The following is a 19,318-nucleotide window of genomic DNA, read 5'->3' on the forward strand; positions in this document are numbered from 1 at the left end:
ATTTAAGACTGCAAATATGTACTTATAATTGTATAACGTATACATACTTAAACATTTGATACTTATACTTTATACATTTTATACAAACTTTTATATTTTGGCCAGGAAACATATATTTTTGGCCATATGGGTTGTTACAAATTAAAAATGTATTTGTGCCCATAAAATACTAAAATTGTAAAATATGTTAATATATGAATGTTAAAACTAAATATATTTTAAAATATATTCAAATGTTTAAATATTTCAATTTCAATTCAAAAATATATTTAATTAAGGTTTACTTTCTACAAAATGTGTTTAGCATATATTTTTAAAAATATATTTGGGTATGGGTTGTTGCATGCTTTTTTTTTGACCATCACAGCAAAATCCCCAGTGTTAAATTACACTGCTCCGTGTTTATATAAGTCCACACTATTACATTATATTCTAACCACCACTACAAAATTGCACAAGTCTCTTTTTTGGCCACAACAAATATGCTTTAAACACACAAAGTTATAGCAGCCAGAAAATAACAAACAAGCTAAAAATTATGAGTCAAGAGTCCAAAATTAAAACAAACACTGATCACCATAATGGTGACTTAAAATAAAACAAAGCCAACATCTAAACCTAAGGTATAAATAAGGTATAAATCGAAAGTTGACAAAAGAGACGGATTAAAACACCAGATGTGATATTACACTTTGATGGGTTTGAAGAAAACACACAATCATGTAAACAGCATTAGGTTAGTTAGTACTAGGTTAAAGCTATGTGACAGCTGGCCATAACACTGGGATTGTGTTTGAGCTCAAACACGGTGTACACATTCAATTACAGACAGGCAGCGGTTTACTAGCCGGTTAGCAATTTCACCAAGTGAAAAACGGCGCTGTGTCCCTTCACTGTTGTTTTTCACAGAACATCAATGACAGCAGACAAAAAGGATCCAGTGAGCGCATGATTATGCAAAACCTGCCTGCTGTTTTGTTATAGTGACTCATAGTGACAGGTACTCAGTATATAGTGCTCAGTGTAAAACAGGGTCTTTAGCCGGAATGGCCCCATCCAATTACGTATTGACATCAGGATGCAGTTAGGTGATCTCACACGGCTGGTTGAATTATTGGGGGGGGGGGGGGCACCTCAATATCCCTCACCAACTGAATACAATGATATAAAATGCAAGAATAAGAGATTTGTTTGGAATTAGACAGTAGTGTACGACTATCTTTGAAGTATGTATAGTGTGCACAGTATGCTAATTGTACAGTTTAATACTAGAACACGCCGTTTTGAATAAATTATCCCATAATCAATGCAAAGAGTCAACTTGAACATTAACTGTTTAAAACAATTACAGAAATTAAAGTTAAAAATGGAAGATAATCATATTAAGATACTGACATTTCGAAAATGATAATAAAATGCCTGTCACATATGCTGCTGTTGTCCATGTTCTCATTCTGTTTACGCCAAATTCTGACTCTACCGTCTGAATGTCTCAACAGAAATCGAATCTCATCAGACCAGGCAACATTTTTCCAGTCTTCAACTCTCCAATTTTGGTCAGCCTGTGCAAATTGTAGCCTCTTTTTCCTATTTGTAGTGGAGATGAGTGGTACCCGGTGGGGTCTTCTGCTGTTGTAGCCCATCCGCCTCAAGGTTGTGTGTGTTGTGGCTTCACAAATGCTTTGCTGCATACCTAGGTTGTAACGAGTGGTTATTTCAGTCAAAGTTGCTCTTCTATCAGCTTGAATCAGTCTAGCATCAACAAAGCATTTTTGCCCACAGAACTGCCACATACTGGATGTTTTTCCCTTTTTACACCACTCTTTGTAAACCCTAGAAATGGTTGTGTGTGAAAATCCCAGTAACTGAGCAGATTGTGAAATACTCAGACCAGACCGTCTGGCACCAACAACCATGCCATACTCAAAATTGCTTAAATCACCTTTCTTTCCCATTCTGAAATTCAGTTTGGAGTTCATGAGATTGTCTTGACCAGGACCACACCCCTAAATGCATTGAAGCAACTGCCATGTGATTGGTTGATTAGATCATTGCATTAATGAGAAATGGAACAGGTGTTCCTGATAATCCTTTAGGTGAGTGTACATGCAGTACTATAAGTAATTTTTCATTCTTAAACATAAAAATAATACTGTGACAACATTCCTGGTTACTGTGTTAATGCACTCAATTACATTACATTATTCATTTGGCATAGCCTAGTCTAGTTCATTCAAGTACATATCATCAGTATGTGTTTGCCAAACTCTCCAGCTCTAATGTTTAATACCATGCCCTGTCATCTTTGATGCATCACTACTAAACAGTTGAAACAGTGAATTTAACTGATGTGTACACACACAGTGTGCTTTGGATGTGCTTACAATGCCCTTTAGCTTGCACAATGAGTAAGTGCCAATGAGAGAATTGCTTATGGAGGATTTTTATGCATACTATTAAGCAACACCATTAACAGTAATGATCTAATTATCAAGCACACTAAAGGGAGAAATAAGTGTTAAGTCACATGCCATTCCTGAAATCCTTAAATGGAGAACTCAACAGCAACAATAATGTATATTTAAAATAAAAGAGTGTTCGGCTAAATCCTGCCTACAGATTTTTTAAGTTGTTGACCCATGACGTTATATAATCTACAGGGAAATTGCCAAAGTAACCTTGAAATTTCACATTACTTACACACAGATTAATCTGAGCGCCATGGACATTAAACAAGTAAAGCACACCTGCGTCCATGAACCCAACCGCATTAAACATCTCCAGCTAAATATTGTCCTACATTATGTAAGGAATTATTCGGGGGGAAAAAATGCACACCTGAGGTGATAGTGCTGTTAAGTACTCATTTTGATTTGAAATATCATTCTTCATCATACCAAAGCAATTTATAAAGGTTTGTAACAACACGAGAATGATAACAAAATATGTATTTTGGGGTAAACTATCCCTTTAAGCGATATATTACCCAATGCAATCTATCAATGTGCAATGTAACCAAGTCCAGTTTCCTGTAATTCACAATAGTACTGTAGTAAGTGAAGTTTCTACTAAGCATCAATGAGGGAGCTTCATTAACCTGTTGAAACTCACACTTACATGACTGTAGACAAGAAGTCTTCTGCTTAAGATTCCTTAACTATCCCCAATGATAAATGTCATCTGACCTTGAGGATATGTGTTTGTAGCTGATATTGGTGTATAAATTTGTCTTGATATATGCTCCCATCGTAACATTACAGATGTAAACAAAGCTGTGATGTCTGTACGCTCATATTTGCGATAAAAATCCCTGAATGATTCAAACTACAGTAGTATGCATGCGTGGTTAAGAAAGTCTTCTCACCTGGCGTCTTCTGCGTCTCCCGTATGTCACCAGCGAATTTCAAGATCATTTCATTTTGGAGTCGGTTAGTCCGTCATCTGATCACACGCTCCGGAGAGCAACCATTGAGGGGTATTAAGCCCATCACAGGTGCTCCATTGATGGGTCACATTGTGGTTTCCAGCTGTTGGTCAGTCCTGTATTCAACCTTTCATCTCTACAGAAAAAAAACTGGACATAAAAAAGAGTCCATACAATTGAAATGAATCCTGGTTGGTTCAGATAAAAAGCCGAGGATGCTATTCTCAGTATCTTCCTTTCATGTGTTTTGTAATCTTCCCCGTTGTCTGTCGAGGTTCATAGCCCTCTTAATGGTGCCGTAATGGTACAGGGGGCTTGGCTTGCGCTTGCCTCCGTTGTCATGGTTGCCGGTCGGCGTGAGGAGTCTCCATCCCCTGCTTTACCTCCGTCTGTCTGTGTGCCGCTCCGGCTGTCTGTTCCCTCTTGCGCCTTACGTTTCTTGAATCTCACCTCATCCGTTTTTCTCCGTTTCTCTGTCTCTATCGCTCCCACCCTCATGCAGCATCGCCCAGTTTCACGTCTCTGTTTTCTCTCCCCTCCTTAGCACTCAGGTTGTTGTTGTTGTTTTTTGTTGTTGTCATTATCATGTCAAAAATGTAACTGTACAGAAAAGAGCAGTTTTATCTGCTAAAAACGTCAAAAGAAAGTCACACAGGTTTCGAAGAGAAGTAAATTAAAAAAAATTGAGGGAGGGGGTGAGCTAACCCTTTCCGTTTTTTTTTCTTCTAAAAGCTGATGTTGTATGTGAGATGTTTACCAGTCCAAGTGCTGTTTGTTTGCTGTATTTCTCTCCGGAGTATTCCCTTTTTTCGGTTTGCAGGTGTGAGGCTTCCAACAAACAGCGCAGCACACGGGAGAACCAAATGAACGTGCGGTGCTTAGTGCCATCATTTGCTCATTGGCCATGCTATTCATTTAAATGCCAAAAACACGGCACCTTTAGGGGATGATTTCCATAAATCTATCTATTGCACATTTCCTCACCTGAAATTGATCTGATTGGTTACTTTATTATCACTCGGCTCGCAGCTTCACTAGCATTTGCATGCCTGTCATCCCAATAAAAATGATTTTAATGATTCATACAGTATTCAATTAAAATATATGATTGAGCTGAATGACGGCCAAACACTGTTAGATTACACGCCAGCACATTAATGGATTCATCTGTCATTTAATAGAGCTTACATAAGTGACAAGTTATTAACATTTCAGAATGATGTGAATTCGCTGTCAATCTGCTTTACGCTAATACAATATATTTTGATCCCTTTTCTGACAGGGGTTCATTGTTTTAAGGAAATCTGTGACTTCATGGCACAGTTCAACTCAAGGGCTGTAATCTGTGCTGGGTTATTCATCTTGTCTAGTGTGACCGTGGGCTATGGCATGTATAATAGATGACTCCTGGGATCTTGACAGTTGTAGTCACTGTATAGTAGGCAGCACTGTATTGATTATATTGACTGTATTGAGAGTATAAACATACATATTCGTCTACACATAGTAAATTTAAAGGTGTAAAATGTAAAACTGTAGGCATAGATGAATAATTGATATCATGAGCCTCAAACACGATTGTTTCCTCCTTATGTAAACCTTGTGCAGGGAAAAGACTGCTGGTAAACAGGCTAATCTCAACATAACACAGACTGTGACGTTACAGTCGAGATGTTAGCAGGTCCATACTGAAAAAAATCCCAAAACTTACCACTCAGAAATGTCCATAAACTATCTCCAAACAATTGGTTAAATTCCATATCTTCATCTGATACAGGCTCAAACATTAGGGGCCCTATCATACGCAAGTGTTTTTGCTAGTTTCAGCCCGGCACAGTTATCATTTTCACGTCTAGCGTCATGTTGTTTAGATAGCAAATTAATTTGTGCCCATTTGTGCACCCATGGGCATTCAGGGGCCTCATTTATAAAATGCTGCGTAAAAAACATCCTACATTTGATCTTACGATCATTTATTAAAAAATGCGTACGTGTGATTCATAAACTGAAAAAAACGCGCGTACCCCGTTCAAATCTTTAAATCGCAAATGAACTTGTGTGCAGCCGAGCAGTTTCAGAGCTCCGCCTTTAAGCGATGCCTAATTAATGTCACAGACATATAAAAGAGCACTTCTCAATCTTTAAACCAAATTTCGAGGAGCAAGATTGGTTTATATTTCCAAAAACCTGCAGCAATCAGCAAAAGTGCGTATGTCTGCCCAGACCCTGACGTGGCGCTAAGCACTTTTCCACGTCAAAGACAGTTTTTATACATATGGACTTTGCCGTGGATTTTTGCGTACGCAAACTTTACGATCAAATCTGTGCGTACACACGCTTTATAAATGAGGCCCCTGGTCTGAAAACGAGGTTTGTGTGGGTGCATTATTTTGAGGCAACTAAAATAGACTACGCCATTGACCAACTAAAACCTGGTCTAAAGTCAACGGCGCAATATTGTTTTTGTTATTTAAGGAGCGCGTTAGTAATATGCGACTATAAACTGGATGACAACGCGCATTTCCTTTTTACACGCATGGATGTGCAGCAGCACACAGACGTTTTTAAATATAAAAAATTAAAGGATTAAAATGTAAAAGATTATTATTGAGTCTCTTAGACATAAATGAGGACAGATAACTTTAGAAGGCGAAAAAAGCTGCTTTATCTGTAGCCTGGTATAAGCAGGTTTTTTTAAGTGCTATTATTGCAAATAATAAATAAATATTGCATTTATTTAGATTTTTTTTTTAATGCTATCCCATGTATTTATTGTATATGATGACTTTGTACCTTTGGATATGATGAGATGAGAACCATTTTAAAGTAATATTTTTCAAAACACTCACGGCACTGTCCGAGTGCTGAAATGCCTCTCTACACGTTTGTAAATTCTTTATCTCCTGTTTGTTACAAACAAAGTATTTTTAGAGTACAAACCTACTCTTGCAAATTTGTAAATTATTCTTTGAGATTACACTGATCATGTCGGCTATCCATCCATTTACAGCAATTAAAAGCCTGCTAATTTGACTTAAAGCAAACCAAAGGTTTTAATACAAAAAATAACAATTTCAATACAAATAAAAAGAACACATTTTTTAACATCATTCTTAAACTGGTGGTCTTCTTCCTTCGCTTAGTTTTTCAGTTTACAAATTCCGTCATCTAAATAGGGAATCGGCATAAATGGCTTTTAAAGAGGATGAGACTCTTATTGGTTTATTCCATGTTACGCTCAAAACACACCCATTACTCATCATGAGAATAGGAACAACCCTTTTAGACTTTAGATTTTTCTCGTCTTTAAATTAGCAAAAGTGGATTTGGACACGCCCATTTAGACAGTGTGCTTAGATCGTTAAAAAAGAGCACGTACTTAGTTGTTGTCATAAAATATTGTATTGTTTTACTATATTGACTTTTAAAGGTGTCATAGAATGATTGAACTGAATTTTTTTTTGTTTGGGTCTGTAATGCCTTGGAAGCTTCTTAAAAACCTCTCTCAGATAGCTCTATTAGGGTGGGGGATTTTAAACAAGTGGTTTTGCCCCTATTTGGCTCCCCCTACTGGCTTAACTTGCAAACTCATTACTGATTGGCTGACTTTGCTGCCACTCAAAAAATGTAGCCAATTATTTTAAAGTGGAGGGGCAGTTAAATGCCTGTGATGTCATAAACATCGGTTTTTCAGATTGGGCCATTTTCTGGCTGACATTTCTAAAAGAGGAATTTCTATGAGACTGAGATGTTTAGCATGTTTAGCACTTTTTGTATGTTTGTGAATGCGGGTAGACTACCATTATTCAACAAAGACAAGGTAAAAATGGTTTTTCATTCTCTGTCCCCTTTAAAGGGGATGTGAGATGAGACTCTCATTGGTTTATTGCATGTTACACCCAAAACACACCCATTAATCATTACGAGAACAACCCTTTTAGACGGTGCGCTAGGCGCATAGATCATTTTTTCCGTCGTTAAACTATCAAAAGTGGATTCGGACATGCCTTTTTAGTGCGCCTGAGCTTTAGACTATACGCTTAGATTGTTAAAATATGGCCCAAGGTCTGTTTACACACACACAGAAGGAAATGATCCGCTCTGAGAAACAGCCAATCAGAGCAATGCTCAACATTATTATTCATGACCCTTTCAAATAAGGTAATAATAGACCATTCCATTCTAAGAGCAAATCCTAGGGTTGTAAATGGACATGTAGAATCGTTTTAAATTTTGCACTTAATAAAGCCACAAACCTTTTATGAAGATATCAGAGAACATTTTACATCTTATATCAATGCATTCTTTGGCACCTTTAAGTTGAACGCTTAATAAACTGATTCCATTGAAGCATTGTTTTGTATATAATGTCTAGTACATACATCAGATGGCGCACTGTCAATTCACATTTGTCTTTACCAGACTGTGTATGACTGAAAATCCACAATCTATCAGAAAGAGACTTACAGCTGATATTCTAAGAAATGTGACATCGGCCTCACATCGTGACAATCATTTCAGCCTGTCACAGAGACTCTGTGGGAAAGTGTTACAATCCAAGATTGCGGGATATCAAACAATCACTGACACACACAGTTTACCCCAGATGCTGAAAAGCCTGATGTCTGTGCACCTGGCAGAACAGTTTTTGTTTTTTGGGAAAAATTCTTTCCAAAGTAAGTATTACTTGAGAAGATATTAAAGGTGGGTGTAATGTGGGACTTTTAGCGGCATCTAGATGTGAGATTTTGAATTGCAGCTCAGTCCACAGCTAACCCCTCATTTTCAAAACGCATAGTGAAGTCATAGTGCCACAGGACAAACACGTCATCGTCTGAGGCAAGGTAGTGACAAAACGCGCTCTATACCCCATATTCAGCCTACCGCCATGCTGATTTCAGAACGAGGCTATGAGGGATACACGTCTTTGTGAACTTTTGCCCCATTTTTTTTTTTTTTTTGTATCAGGATGTTGGTCACTCAACCTTTAAAACAGAAAATACAAATTTTTTCCAATTTCCACTGACAAAAAACCTCTGAAATCATGGATTGGTAAAATGAGAAGGGACATATAATTTTGAGATGTATGAATATGTACATAAAATCTGTTTTGTTATTAACCTGCTAATCATTCATTTCTAATTTCTTACTTTTTTAAAAAACATTAATTTATTCCTATGACTAAGTATCTCTACTTCGTACAAAACGCAAGGCATGAATATGTTTAAAACTTTTCTCTGGTAAGTTTTTAAAGCACATTGACCGGAATCAACAGAAGCAGGATTCATGTCTAACTAAATAACATTTGTACACAACTTTAGTGGTTCATATGGTGTTATTACTATAACACACAATTAACTATTATAAAAATAGCTTGTTTTCAAGTCAATCACACGTTATTAAAGGAATAGTCAAAAATCCAGATAATTTACTCACCACCATGTCATCCAGAATGTTGATGTCTGTCTTTGTTCAGTCGAGAAGAAATTATGTTTTTTGAGGAAACATTGCAGGATTTTTATCATTTTAATGGACTTTAATAGACGCCAACAATTAATACTTTAACTCAACACTTAACAGTTTTTTTCAACGGAGTTTCAAAGGACTATAAACAATCCCAAACGAGGCATAAGGGTCTTATCTAGCCAAACAATTGTCATTTTTGACAATAAAAATAACAAATATACACTTTTAAAGCACAACTTCTCGTCATGTAGATCCGGTCGTGATGCGCCAGCGTGACCTCACGCAATACGTCATCACGTCAAGAGGTCACAGAGGACGAACGCGAAACTCCGCCCCCGTGTTTACAAGTGTGTTGAAAGAGGACCGTTCCTACGTTGTTGTATGTGGAATGATACTAATTAATGTCTTTGTGTCAGTTTATTGTTTACCGTGGTCTGCAAATGTCACTACGCATTTACGTTAGGTCGCGCTGGACCGGACCTAGACGAAAAGTTGTGGTTTAAAAGAGCATATTTTTTATTTTTCTTGTCAAAAATGACAATCGTTTTGCTAGATAAGACCCTTATGCCTCGCTTGAGATCGTTTATAGTCCTTTGAAACTCCGTTGATAAAAACTGTTACGTGTTTAGTTAAGTGTTAAGTGTTGGTGTCCATTAAAGTCCATTAAAATGAGAAAAATCCTGCAATGTTTTCCTCAAAAAACATAATTTCTTCTCGACTGAACAAAGAAAGACATCAACATTTTGGTTGACATGGTGGTGAGTAAATTATCTGGATTTTTCTTTTAAGAAAATGGAATATTCCTTTAAGTCAAAGTCCATGTCTTGAAAATACATGGGACATATTCTTATCTTCTACAAACTGGGGATGTATACTTGTTATAAAATATTGTATTGTTGCCCTATATTGGTGTTTTAAAGAAAAGTAAGCATGCTTACAAAGTGAGAAATTAGCCAACATGACAGCTCATCCATCTTAGCCTGCCCAAGGTCTTTTTATCCCACATTTTCTGTCACCTGATGGAGTTTGGGTTAATTGCCACTGTCACTGTTGGCATTTGGCTCGCTTAATTGATGTTTAATAGACACACAAATAATCAATAATGATCAATAATACTGTAGTGTCTCTGGCGTGCACTTTTATACTCACATTATTAAACAGTTCAACACATAATCTACTACTTAAAAGATGTTCAAAAAGTTAAACAACCTGCTATGAGCGTTTAACATCAGATTTGATTTTTTGGATGGATGATACTGTACAAGTAGGCCTACTGTTTTGGAAAAGTGAAAACAACTTGGTATAAGCACTTTTTGTATTATTGCCTCTCTGCACTGCAAAAATGTATTTTTGTCTTGTTTTAAGTACACATTTTAAATCAAGATACATTTTGTTCATGAGCAAAATGAACTAAGAAAATAAGTCCAGTTTTTAGACAAAAAATATCAAATGTAAGTAAATTTGTGCATAAAATCTGCCGATAGGGTAAGCAAAAAATCTCGAACTTTTTTCTTAAACACTTAATTCAAGAAAAAATCAAGACAAATTGTTTACCCCATTGGCAGATTTTTTTTAACTTGTTTTAAGCACAAGTTCACTTAAATGTGGTATTTGTTGTCTAAAAACTAGACTTAATTTCTTTGGTCTATTTGCTCATCAAGCAAATTAAATCTTAATTTATTTTTTAGATATTTGTACTAAAAACTATTTGTACCTATACTATAGGTAAGAAAGTCATTTTTTGCAGTGTATGACAAATGGCTTTATTGTTTCCTAATCTTTGTAAGTCACTTTGGATAAAAAGTTATTAGGTTAGCAAACAAAAGGTCATGGGTTTGATTCCCAGGGAGCACACGTATGATGAAATGTATACCTTAAATGCACTGTAGGTCTCTTTGGATAAAAGTGTCTGTATTCCCTCCATCAGTGGAGTGACTTCTTTTTTCGAGGGCGCCTGATGCGAAGTTCATCACAACATGTATGTAGTCCGTCATGTGTGTGGTTCGTAAATTCAAAATATGTGTTCGGCGCGTCGAGTTATCCTATGTCCATCACGTGTCTTGTCAAAATAAGTGCAAAATAAGCTGCAAACGCGTCTAGAGGGTTTATGATAAAAAGATGCTTGCGTTTGCCAGATACTCGCATAATCTCATGTGTAATCAAAGTTTACTGTTAAGGGAGTGTCTTGTGTGTATTTTGTGAACGTAAGCGTCTCTTTTATCATAAACGTGCAGCAGGCACTGGTAGCAGTGCTCGTGGTTCACATGACGCAACAAACACATATTTTGAAAACACGAGCAACACACGACACTCCGAACACACATTTTGAATATGCCCCCTTCAGAAGAGCAGTCACCAGCCACCAGTGTTCTCCACACTAAACATCACATGATGCTGCATGTACAAACAAATAGAGAATGCACTGCATAAAACAGAAAAAAGAACCAGATAGCCATGCGTTAGTTTTTTACTTCTGGATTGATACAGGAGTGCATTGCCTCATTAGCTTCAATTGATCTCCAGTACTGCAGGATCACCATTAACCTGCACAGCAGGCAAGCAAATATTAAAGGCACACTGAGCTCTAACATGAGCGAGACACAAGTCTACAGAACTGCAGCTCAATGCTTGTTTAATAATTCAGTAAAAGTACCCATAATAATGACCTGTTCTACTTTACAATGCATATATGATCAAATAATACAGTCGTGTGGTAAAATAGAACTGTACTTATAGGAGTGTTTTATCAAAGAAGAGATGTAAGATTTTATTGCACTCTATACAGTACTGTGCAAAAGCAACCACCACCAGACTTGTTGTTTTAGATGTTTTAATGTCCATCCATATTTATTTTTCAATCTATTTTATAACAGAAAATATGTACAAAAAAATAAAAAATTAAGTTTTAGGACTAAATGTCTTCTTTAGTCATCATTTAGGTTTAAGGGATCCTGCCGTTTCCTGTTATTGCTCAAGTGGAATGGAAGGTTACCCTAAAATCTTCACACATAAGTTTACATTTTCATACAGTTTTTAATACTATATACATATTTTCTGGATGTATTTTATTAAAGAGACTGAGAAACAATTATATATGATCACTATAACATTGCAAAAACAACTAATTCTGGCATGGTGGCCTTAAAATTTTGCACAGTATATATTTAAGTTATATTTGCTCATTTATAAATCAAGCAAATCTAACAACACCTGATTATGTTAATGACCATCTAAACACTTAAAAAACGTCAAAAAAAAAAAACATCTAACCAAATCCAGACAATGTACAAATTATAAAAAATTGTCCCAGGCTTTTCAAAATGTGCACCATTTGTACAGCAGTGTTGGGTAAGTTACTCAAAAAAGTAATTAATTAGTTACTATACTTCAATCGTGTAGTTAGATTACTCTACAAATTACTCTCCCCAAAAAGGATTTAATTACTAATTACTTTCTATTTAGTAACAAAGATAGGCTTGAAATGCCTCAAAAAATTATGTAAAAGTACATAAATTATTCTGGTCCCACTTAAGGATCAAATTTTCACTATTTACTAACTATTAACTAACTTTGCTTCAATATACGCCTAATTACTGCTTATTAATACATAATAAAGTAGTTGTTAATTTTAAGTAATGGTAGAAATAGGATAGGATTAAAGATGTAGGTTTTTACAAAATAAGGTATTACGTGCTATTTAAATACTAATAAACAGCTCAATAATATTAATGTTATAAACAACCAGTTAATTGGAAACTAGAGTGTTATTATTCTTATTAACTTACCAAAGTATTTCAAGTGGAAAAATACATAAAAAAAAACATGCATTTTAACGTTAGACTAATGATAAATCAACAATTGTATTACAGTTGTTTTACACAGTATTTAGTTACATCAGAAGTAACTGTAATTAAATTAGAGGAAAAATAATCTCTTACTTTACTTTTTCAAGGGAAAAGTAATTAAATTACTGTAATTAGTTACACTCAACACTGGTATACAGTAGGTGTCCCTCTGATGGTACTTTGTAAAGGGGTACCGCCCCAGTGACAGCTAGGGACCATTTTTTCTGATAGTGTACGTGAAAACTTTTACTTTTCACATTTTTGATGGTGGCCTGGTGCTTCGTGATGTTTGTGTGCTGACTTGAGGGGGAGGCTAAAGGGTGCAAAGTCTCTAAGGAATGAATGGTTACATCCAGAGACAATCAGACAAGGTGATGACAATGGCTCAGCTGCACACAGGGTCCTGCGGTCAATAAAGCTATTACACATCCAGTGAAAGACAATCCACCTACAAAAAACATGCCTCAGCTACACAAGAAGATAAACAATCCTGTGCACCATGTAATACAGAAAAGAGATAATAGGTTAAAGAGATAACAGATTTCATCAAACGCACAGCATCCTCTATCCAAAAATCGAATCGGACGTTAAAGGAAAACACCACCGTTTTTCAATATTTTACTATGTTCTTACCTCAACTTAGATGAATTAATACATGCCTATCTTGTTTCGATGCGGGCACTTTTATTCTTTGTACAGTGCATCGTGACTGTGTTACCATTTAGCTTAGCCCCATTCATTCCTATGGCTCCAAACAGGGATGAATCTAGAAGCCACCAAACACTTCCATGTTTTTCCAATTTAAAGACTGTTACATTAGTAAGTATGGTGGCACAAAATAAAACATTTGTTTGGAGCCATAGGAATGAATGGGGCTAGGCTAAATGCTAACATATTCACGAAGCGCCGTACAAAGATTAAAAGTGCACGCATTGAAAAAAGATAGGTATGTATTAATTCATCTAAGTTGAGGTAAAAACGGTAAAATATTGAAAAATGGTGGTGTTTTCCTTTAAATGCTAATAGTGGGTTGTTTAATTTATTGAACATCTTTTAAGTCATACCTTTTTTGAATCAGGACAATCTGAGTACAATAATTGGTCATCTATTTGTGCTTTGTATTAGAGGGGAACATTCAAATGGTTTCCCATTACTCGCTCAGCATCGATCATCCAACTTGCTAACTCTTGTACGGGCATTTTTGGTAACTGATTCAGTAGAGTTTTATCTTGAATCAGTGTCATGTATCCCAAGCAGCTTGTAAATATAAAAATATATGATTTGGATTGTGTGGTGCGTGAGACGACAGTGCGGTTTATTCCTTGTGCCGTGTAATTTTCATTCTATACCCCAAAGCATTACATTACACTAAAAGTCTATAATATTGACACAATGATAAACACAAATCTCTCTTAGCACTTGAGAAGTCAGGAACAGCGTCGCAAAAATCTGCACAGAAAACCTTAAGGCTCCCTGCATAGTTTGTTTTGATTTATTCAAATATTCATATCACTACAGATCTCTACTGCTGCTAGCAATCTAGAAATCATTTGTTTTAGACTAAACTTGATTCATTCTTGATTATAAAATACAGAATGAGATATTTGGAGAAGAAATTGTGTAATATTAAATGCATCCCTCATATATATATACATGTGTGTGTGTGTGTGTGTGTGTGTGTGTGTGTGTGACCCAGGACCACAAACATTAAGGAGCACAATATATTTGTAGCAATAGCCAACAAAACATTGTACGGGTCAAAATTATCAATTTTGCTTTTATGGCAAAAATCATGAATATATATTAAAGGGATAGTTCACCCCAAAATAAAAATTCTGTCATTTACTCACTCTCACGTCGTTACAAACTTGAATTTCTTTGTTCTGATGAACACGGAAGATATTTTGAAGAATGTTTGAAACCAAAGCGATCAAAGCCCCATTCACTTCCACAGTATTCTTTTTTCTATGGAAGTCAATGGGGCCTCTGATCGGTTTGGTTACAAACATTCCTCAAAATATCTTTCTTTGTTGTCATCGGTACAAAGACATTTATAAAGGTTTGTAACAGCATGAGAGTGAGGAAATGAGAATTTTAATTTTTGGGTGAACTGTCCCTTTAAATTATACAAATTTAACAATCTTTTAAAGTATAATTTTCTTTCAAATAAACAGGACTCGGTTTAATATCGTATGACAAATACATTTTTTAAGAATGGCTAGTAATCCCATTTAGTCCTTGCAACATAAAGCCAACAGATATGGTGACAGTGCATTAAATATGTATGGCCAATATTTCGATCTCAGGAGATTCTTGCTTTTCACAGGCTCTTAACACACTACTTTTCTTCACAGCTAAATTTTGCAGATGTCGCTTGGGCACAACCTTGCCTTGTGAGAAGTGTTCATGGTAAAAAAAAGTTGTTAGTTACTGTAAGCTCTCTACTGCCATCAAGTGGTAAAGTACTGTAATCACACTGTCATCCTAAATTAAATAAGCATTTCTGAAGAAACTCACTTTTATTGGTGTAAAGAAATATTTACATAGCATTGTCACACACACGTCGCAGATAAGAAAGTTCCTTGAATCATTGGAGATCTAAAAATGCCATGTTTATTTCAAATCCCAGTGTCACCTATACATAAAAAAGTAACAAATCGAAGGTGCAAATAAGAGCTTTCCGAGCTGAAGTTTTGAACACTTGCATCTGGATAAAGCAGAAATCTCCCCCATACTCTCTACACATAAAATGATCGAATGTAATCGTTCGAAATTACACAAATAATAATAATATTAATAATAATAATAATACATCACACATTACATTTTTAACAACGCAGGAAGCCTACGGGGCCAATCAGAAAACAGATGGGATTATTATCCATGAAACTGTGCATTTTGAAAGCTGGGAGAACAGAAAATAAAAAAAAGAAGTCAACAGCCATACAGAGACACACCACCTTAAATAGTTTTAAAAGAGTATGCACTGCTACCACTGGTATAATTCTTGAACGGTGTGGAAATTTTACTTTTGCCAATACATAATAGCAAGCTTAAAAACATAAGACCGCCAGCAACCCAACACTGAGAGAGTTTGGTTGGCTGTAGTCAGAGCTTGCATGCATTGGGCGTCTCTACTGGTGATCAGTGTATAGCAGCTTTGACACCAAGACCTGTTAGAACCGGACTCAACTGAAACTCATTGGCAGCGAACAAACACAACTCATACTGCCCGATTAAGATACAAAGTTCTTTAGTCATCCTCATCGTCGTCATCATCTTCATCCTCCTCCTCTTCGTCATCTTCATCCTCATCGTCGTCGTCATCAGCAGCAGCGGCCGGTTTGGGTTTTGGTTTGGCAGATGATGCTCCTCCACTTCCTTTGCCCTTTCCTTTGTAGTCAGCCATGTCCTGAGAAGTAAAATGAAAGTAAGTAATTCAGCATCTACCGATTTGACAATCTTTTGGGATACCATTATCTGCACTACTGTATATTTTGTCAGCAAGTAAATCTGACGATATTAGGGCATTATATCAATATCAACCATAGTATTAGCCACTGCTAATTTGTGCATTGATTAAACTATAAACAAGTGATTGAACACCTATTGATCACCAAATTGATCAGTCTCTCCAACATCAAATTGATGATCAGTTCTTTTAAACCTTCAACCACCAGAACGGGCCATATATAATCCCCAATTCATAATAATAGCAGTGCCTAATCTTGTTTTATCCAATATCTTTGTCTAATAGGCCAGATTGATTAAAGTACATTAAGAGATGCTATTCTTCACCTTCTGATATTTGTCCTTCAGTTTGGTGGCTTTTGACTGGAAGGGTTCCTTCTCCGAATCAGAGAGATTGTTCCACATCTCACCCAGTCTCTTGGCTACATCTCCAATGCCCAGGTTCGGGTACTGGGCTTTGATGCTAGGCCTCTTCTCTGAACAGAACAGGAAAAACCCTGACCTGAAAATGGGTAAGAAAAATTAGAAACAGTTCAAAAGTCTACAGATTTGTTGCTTTTTAAGGTGCTGACAACATACGGTGGCCGCCTTGGAGCATTGGGGTCCTTCTTCTGTTTCCGACTCGTTTTCTTTCCTGGATTGTAGGTCATCATTTCTTGGTCGTAACGGGCCTTGTCCTGTTTGGCCATGTCGTCAAATTTAGTCTTCTCTTTTGGCGACATGGTCTGTGGAAAAAATCGATAAAATTTTAATTTTGCCATGATTTCTAGCAATAGACACTTCTAAAAGAGTACAATCTACCTACTTTCCACCGCTCGGAGCATTTTTTGGAAAATTCGGAAAAGTTGACTGTGACGCCAGGGTTTTTCTTGTTGTGTTCTTCACGACACGTCTTCACAAAATAAGCATAGGCAGACATCTTGCCTTTGGGCTTTCCTGGATCACCTTTCGCCATTGTAATTGCAGCACTCGAATTTCACCACACCTGGATACAGACAGGTAACAACCACATCAAAAACATAAAAAAAAATCAAAATAAAGAGCATTTCTGCATTACTCAAGAAATAAAGTTAGCTTGCACTTAAAAGAAACTGGACACAAAAAAACGACCCCAAATCATTGTTAAAGAACAAATCATACAAAGGTCATACATAAATTTTAAGTCATATCGCCAAGCACTACTATTTATTTTGCGCATAATGTGTCTCCAAACACGATTTATTCATCTTTCATTTTGTAAAGTGCAAAATGATGAGAGAAACTAGGCTTTATTTTTGACTATGATGCTGTACAATATTGAAAATTACCGAAATATGTTGTAATGTTTAAGCTTAAACCAAAGTTAAACGCGGTTATGCGTCGCGTGTCGTCTGTGAGGAGACTCCGTTAATTAAAATGGCCTCTGTGACGAGGAACAATGACTTGCACACTTTAATCTCAAAACACTGTTAAAAGACAAAGTTTAGCTAGTTTTAAAGCAGTTCGTAAAAGAAATATAACCGAAATGTTTGTAAATTCGTGCACCGTGAGTTCCTGCCCGCCTTTGCAAAGTTATACCCAATTCGTAAAATCTACTATTGCAAAAGCCCGGCTCATGAATATTAAATCACATACGATGGTGTATACATAACGGATTGGTTGAAAAATATAGGGGCGTTACTGTGCTAGTGAATTAACAAATCATACTAAGGCGATGGCTTGGCTCATACATATTAATTGCGTTACTCTAGTAGAAAACGTAACGATCTGCGTCACAGAGACGATTAATATTCATGAGCCAACCCTTTCTCATAGTGGGATTTCTAAATTAGTGCAAGGCACAAACCCGTTTGTAACAAAGAAGGCAGAGTCAAACCAGTCATGACTGGCACTGACTGTCAACAGCGCTTTAACAGATCAATCTTTAACTAGCCAAACACACAACCATGTAAAGCGTATTAACGTTTCACAGCAAACGCAGCGATTGGTCACGACGAACTTCACGAAAGCCTTTAGGGCCATTTAACAGCCCTTGGTTTATTTTAAGAATATTTTAACATCGCCAGCCATTTTAAAATGCACGTTCGTCCCTCAACTTCGGCTTAACCGAAAGACAGAATCACTTTACGATATAATAATGACAAGAAAACAAGCATTAAAAGAATTAATAACGCACCACCTTGAACATTTCACTGTAAAATAAAACGTATATATGAGAAACGCGGATTATTATATATTAATGTCCCATAAACGCACTAAATAAGATGTGCAATAATTAAAATAAAGTCGTTACGGAGAAAAAACATGTTAATAAATATTTAAAACTATAATGTTTCATAGATACCTTCTGATAGCGTTCGCCCTGTCGTCAATCTCCTCAGTCACACTAACGGCCTCGCGCTTCCTCTCTGTAAAAGACCACACAGCCTCGCGCTAGCTCACTACGAGACCTGCCTGATTGGTCAGTCCCGGCACACGTTTAAAACAACCTCCACAACTGTGGATTGGATAAAGCGTTTTGCATATCATACTTAGCTTGCCCCAATTGGTCCAAAGCCCAAACCACGCCCCATTATTCGAAAACAAGGCGGGAATGGCTGTCAAAACAAACAGAAGTTGAAGGCCTATGAGGGACCACGTGTGAGCTTAGACACTGCATAACGATAGGAAGTACTACTAACTGAATGCTGTAAAATGAAATTTAAACAATAAATGTGGTTCACTAAAAGTGAAAAAGTAAAATTCCTAAAGTACTATGAAATTAATGCTTGCTTGCAAGCCATGACTGTAGGAATATTTTCGAAACTGTTAGGAGTATATTCAATAATATATTCAATAAATGTAACAGATTTATTTTTACAAGATGAATAAAATTATTCTATATTACCTATTAATCTATAAATATTATTTATAAATACATCGCTTACAAGCCATGACTGTAGGAATATGTTCAAAACTGTTAGGAGTATTTTCAATAATATATTCAATAAATGTAACAGATTTATTTTTAGAAGATTAATAAAATTATTCTATATTACCTATTAATCTATAAATATTATTTATAAATACACAGCTCATGTGTTGTATTTTAACTGCTTTAAATAATGCTTTGCAGATTGGTAAAATGATGTGA

At 36.2% G+C, this 19,318-nt stretch overlaps 2 protein-coding genes across 3 annotated transcripts in view; both read right to left on the minus strand.

Moving 5' to 3' along the window:
- LOC129424011 (short transient receptor potential channel 5) overlaps window positions 1–4,266 on the minus strand; it is a 41,635-nt gene extending 37,369 nt beyond the window's left edge. The window contains exon 1 of the mRNA XM_055180554.2: window positions 3,365–4,266. The gene's annotated coding sequence lies outside the window, so the exon portion shown is untranslated. The remainder of the gene's footprint in view (window positions 1–3,364) is intronic.
- Window positions 4,267–15,325: 11,059 nt separating this feature from the next.
- Window positions 15,326–18,685, minus strand: hmgb3b (high mobility group box 3b). Of its 2 annotated transcripts, none has more exons than XM_055179867.2 (5): window positions 18,530–18,685; window positions 17,012–17,191; window positions 16,786–16,931; window positions 16,534–16,708; window positions 15,326–16,147 (listed from the first exon to the last, which is right to left on the minus strand). In XM_055179867.2, exons 2-5 carry the CDS (start codon window positions 17,159–17,161, stop codon window positions 15,989–15,991), a joined length of 630 nt encoding a protein of 209 aa, XP_055035842.1. In that variant the 5' UTR covers window positions 17,162–17,191; window positions 18,530–18,685; the 3' UTR covers window positions 15,326–15,988. The 2 variants fall into 2 exon arrangements, with proteins under 2 accessions (XP_055035842.1, XP_055035843.1); XM_055179868.2 differs by lacking the exon at window positions 18,530–18,685 and adding an exon at window positions 17,514–17,728.
- Between the last annotated feature and the right edge of the window lie 633 nt (window positions 18,686–19,318).

Source organism: Misgurnus anguillicaudatus, chromosome 9 (assembly GCF_027580225.2).
Source record: "Misgurnus anguillicaudatus chromosome 9, ASM2758022v2, whole genome shotgun sequence".
Classification (NCBI taxonomy): Eukaryota; Metazoa; Chordata; class Actinopteri; order Cypriniformes; family Cobitidae; genus Misgurnus; species Misgurnus anguillicaudatus.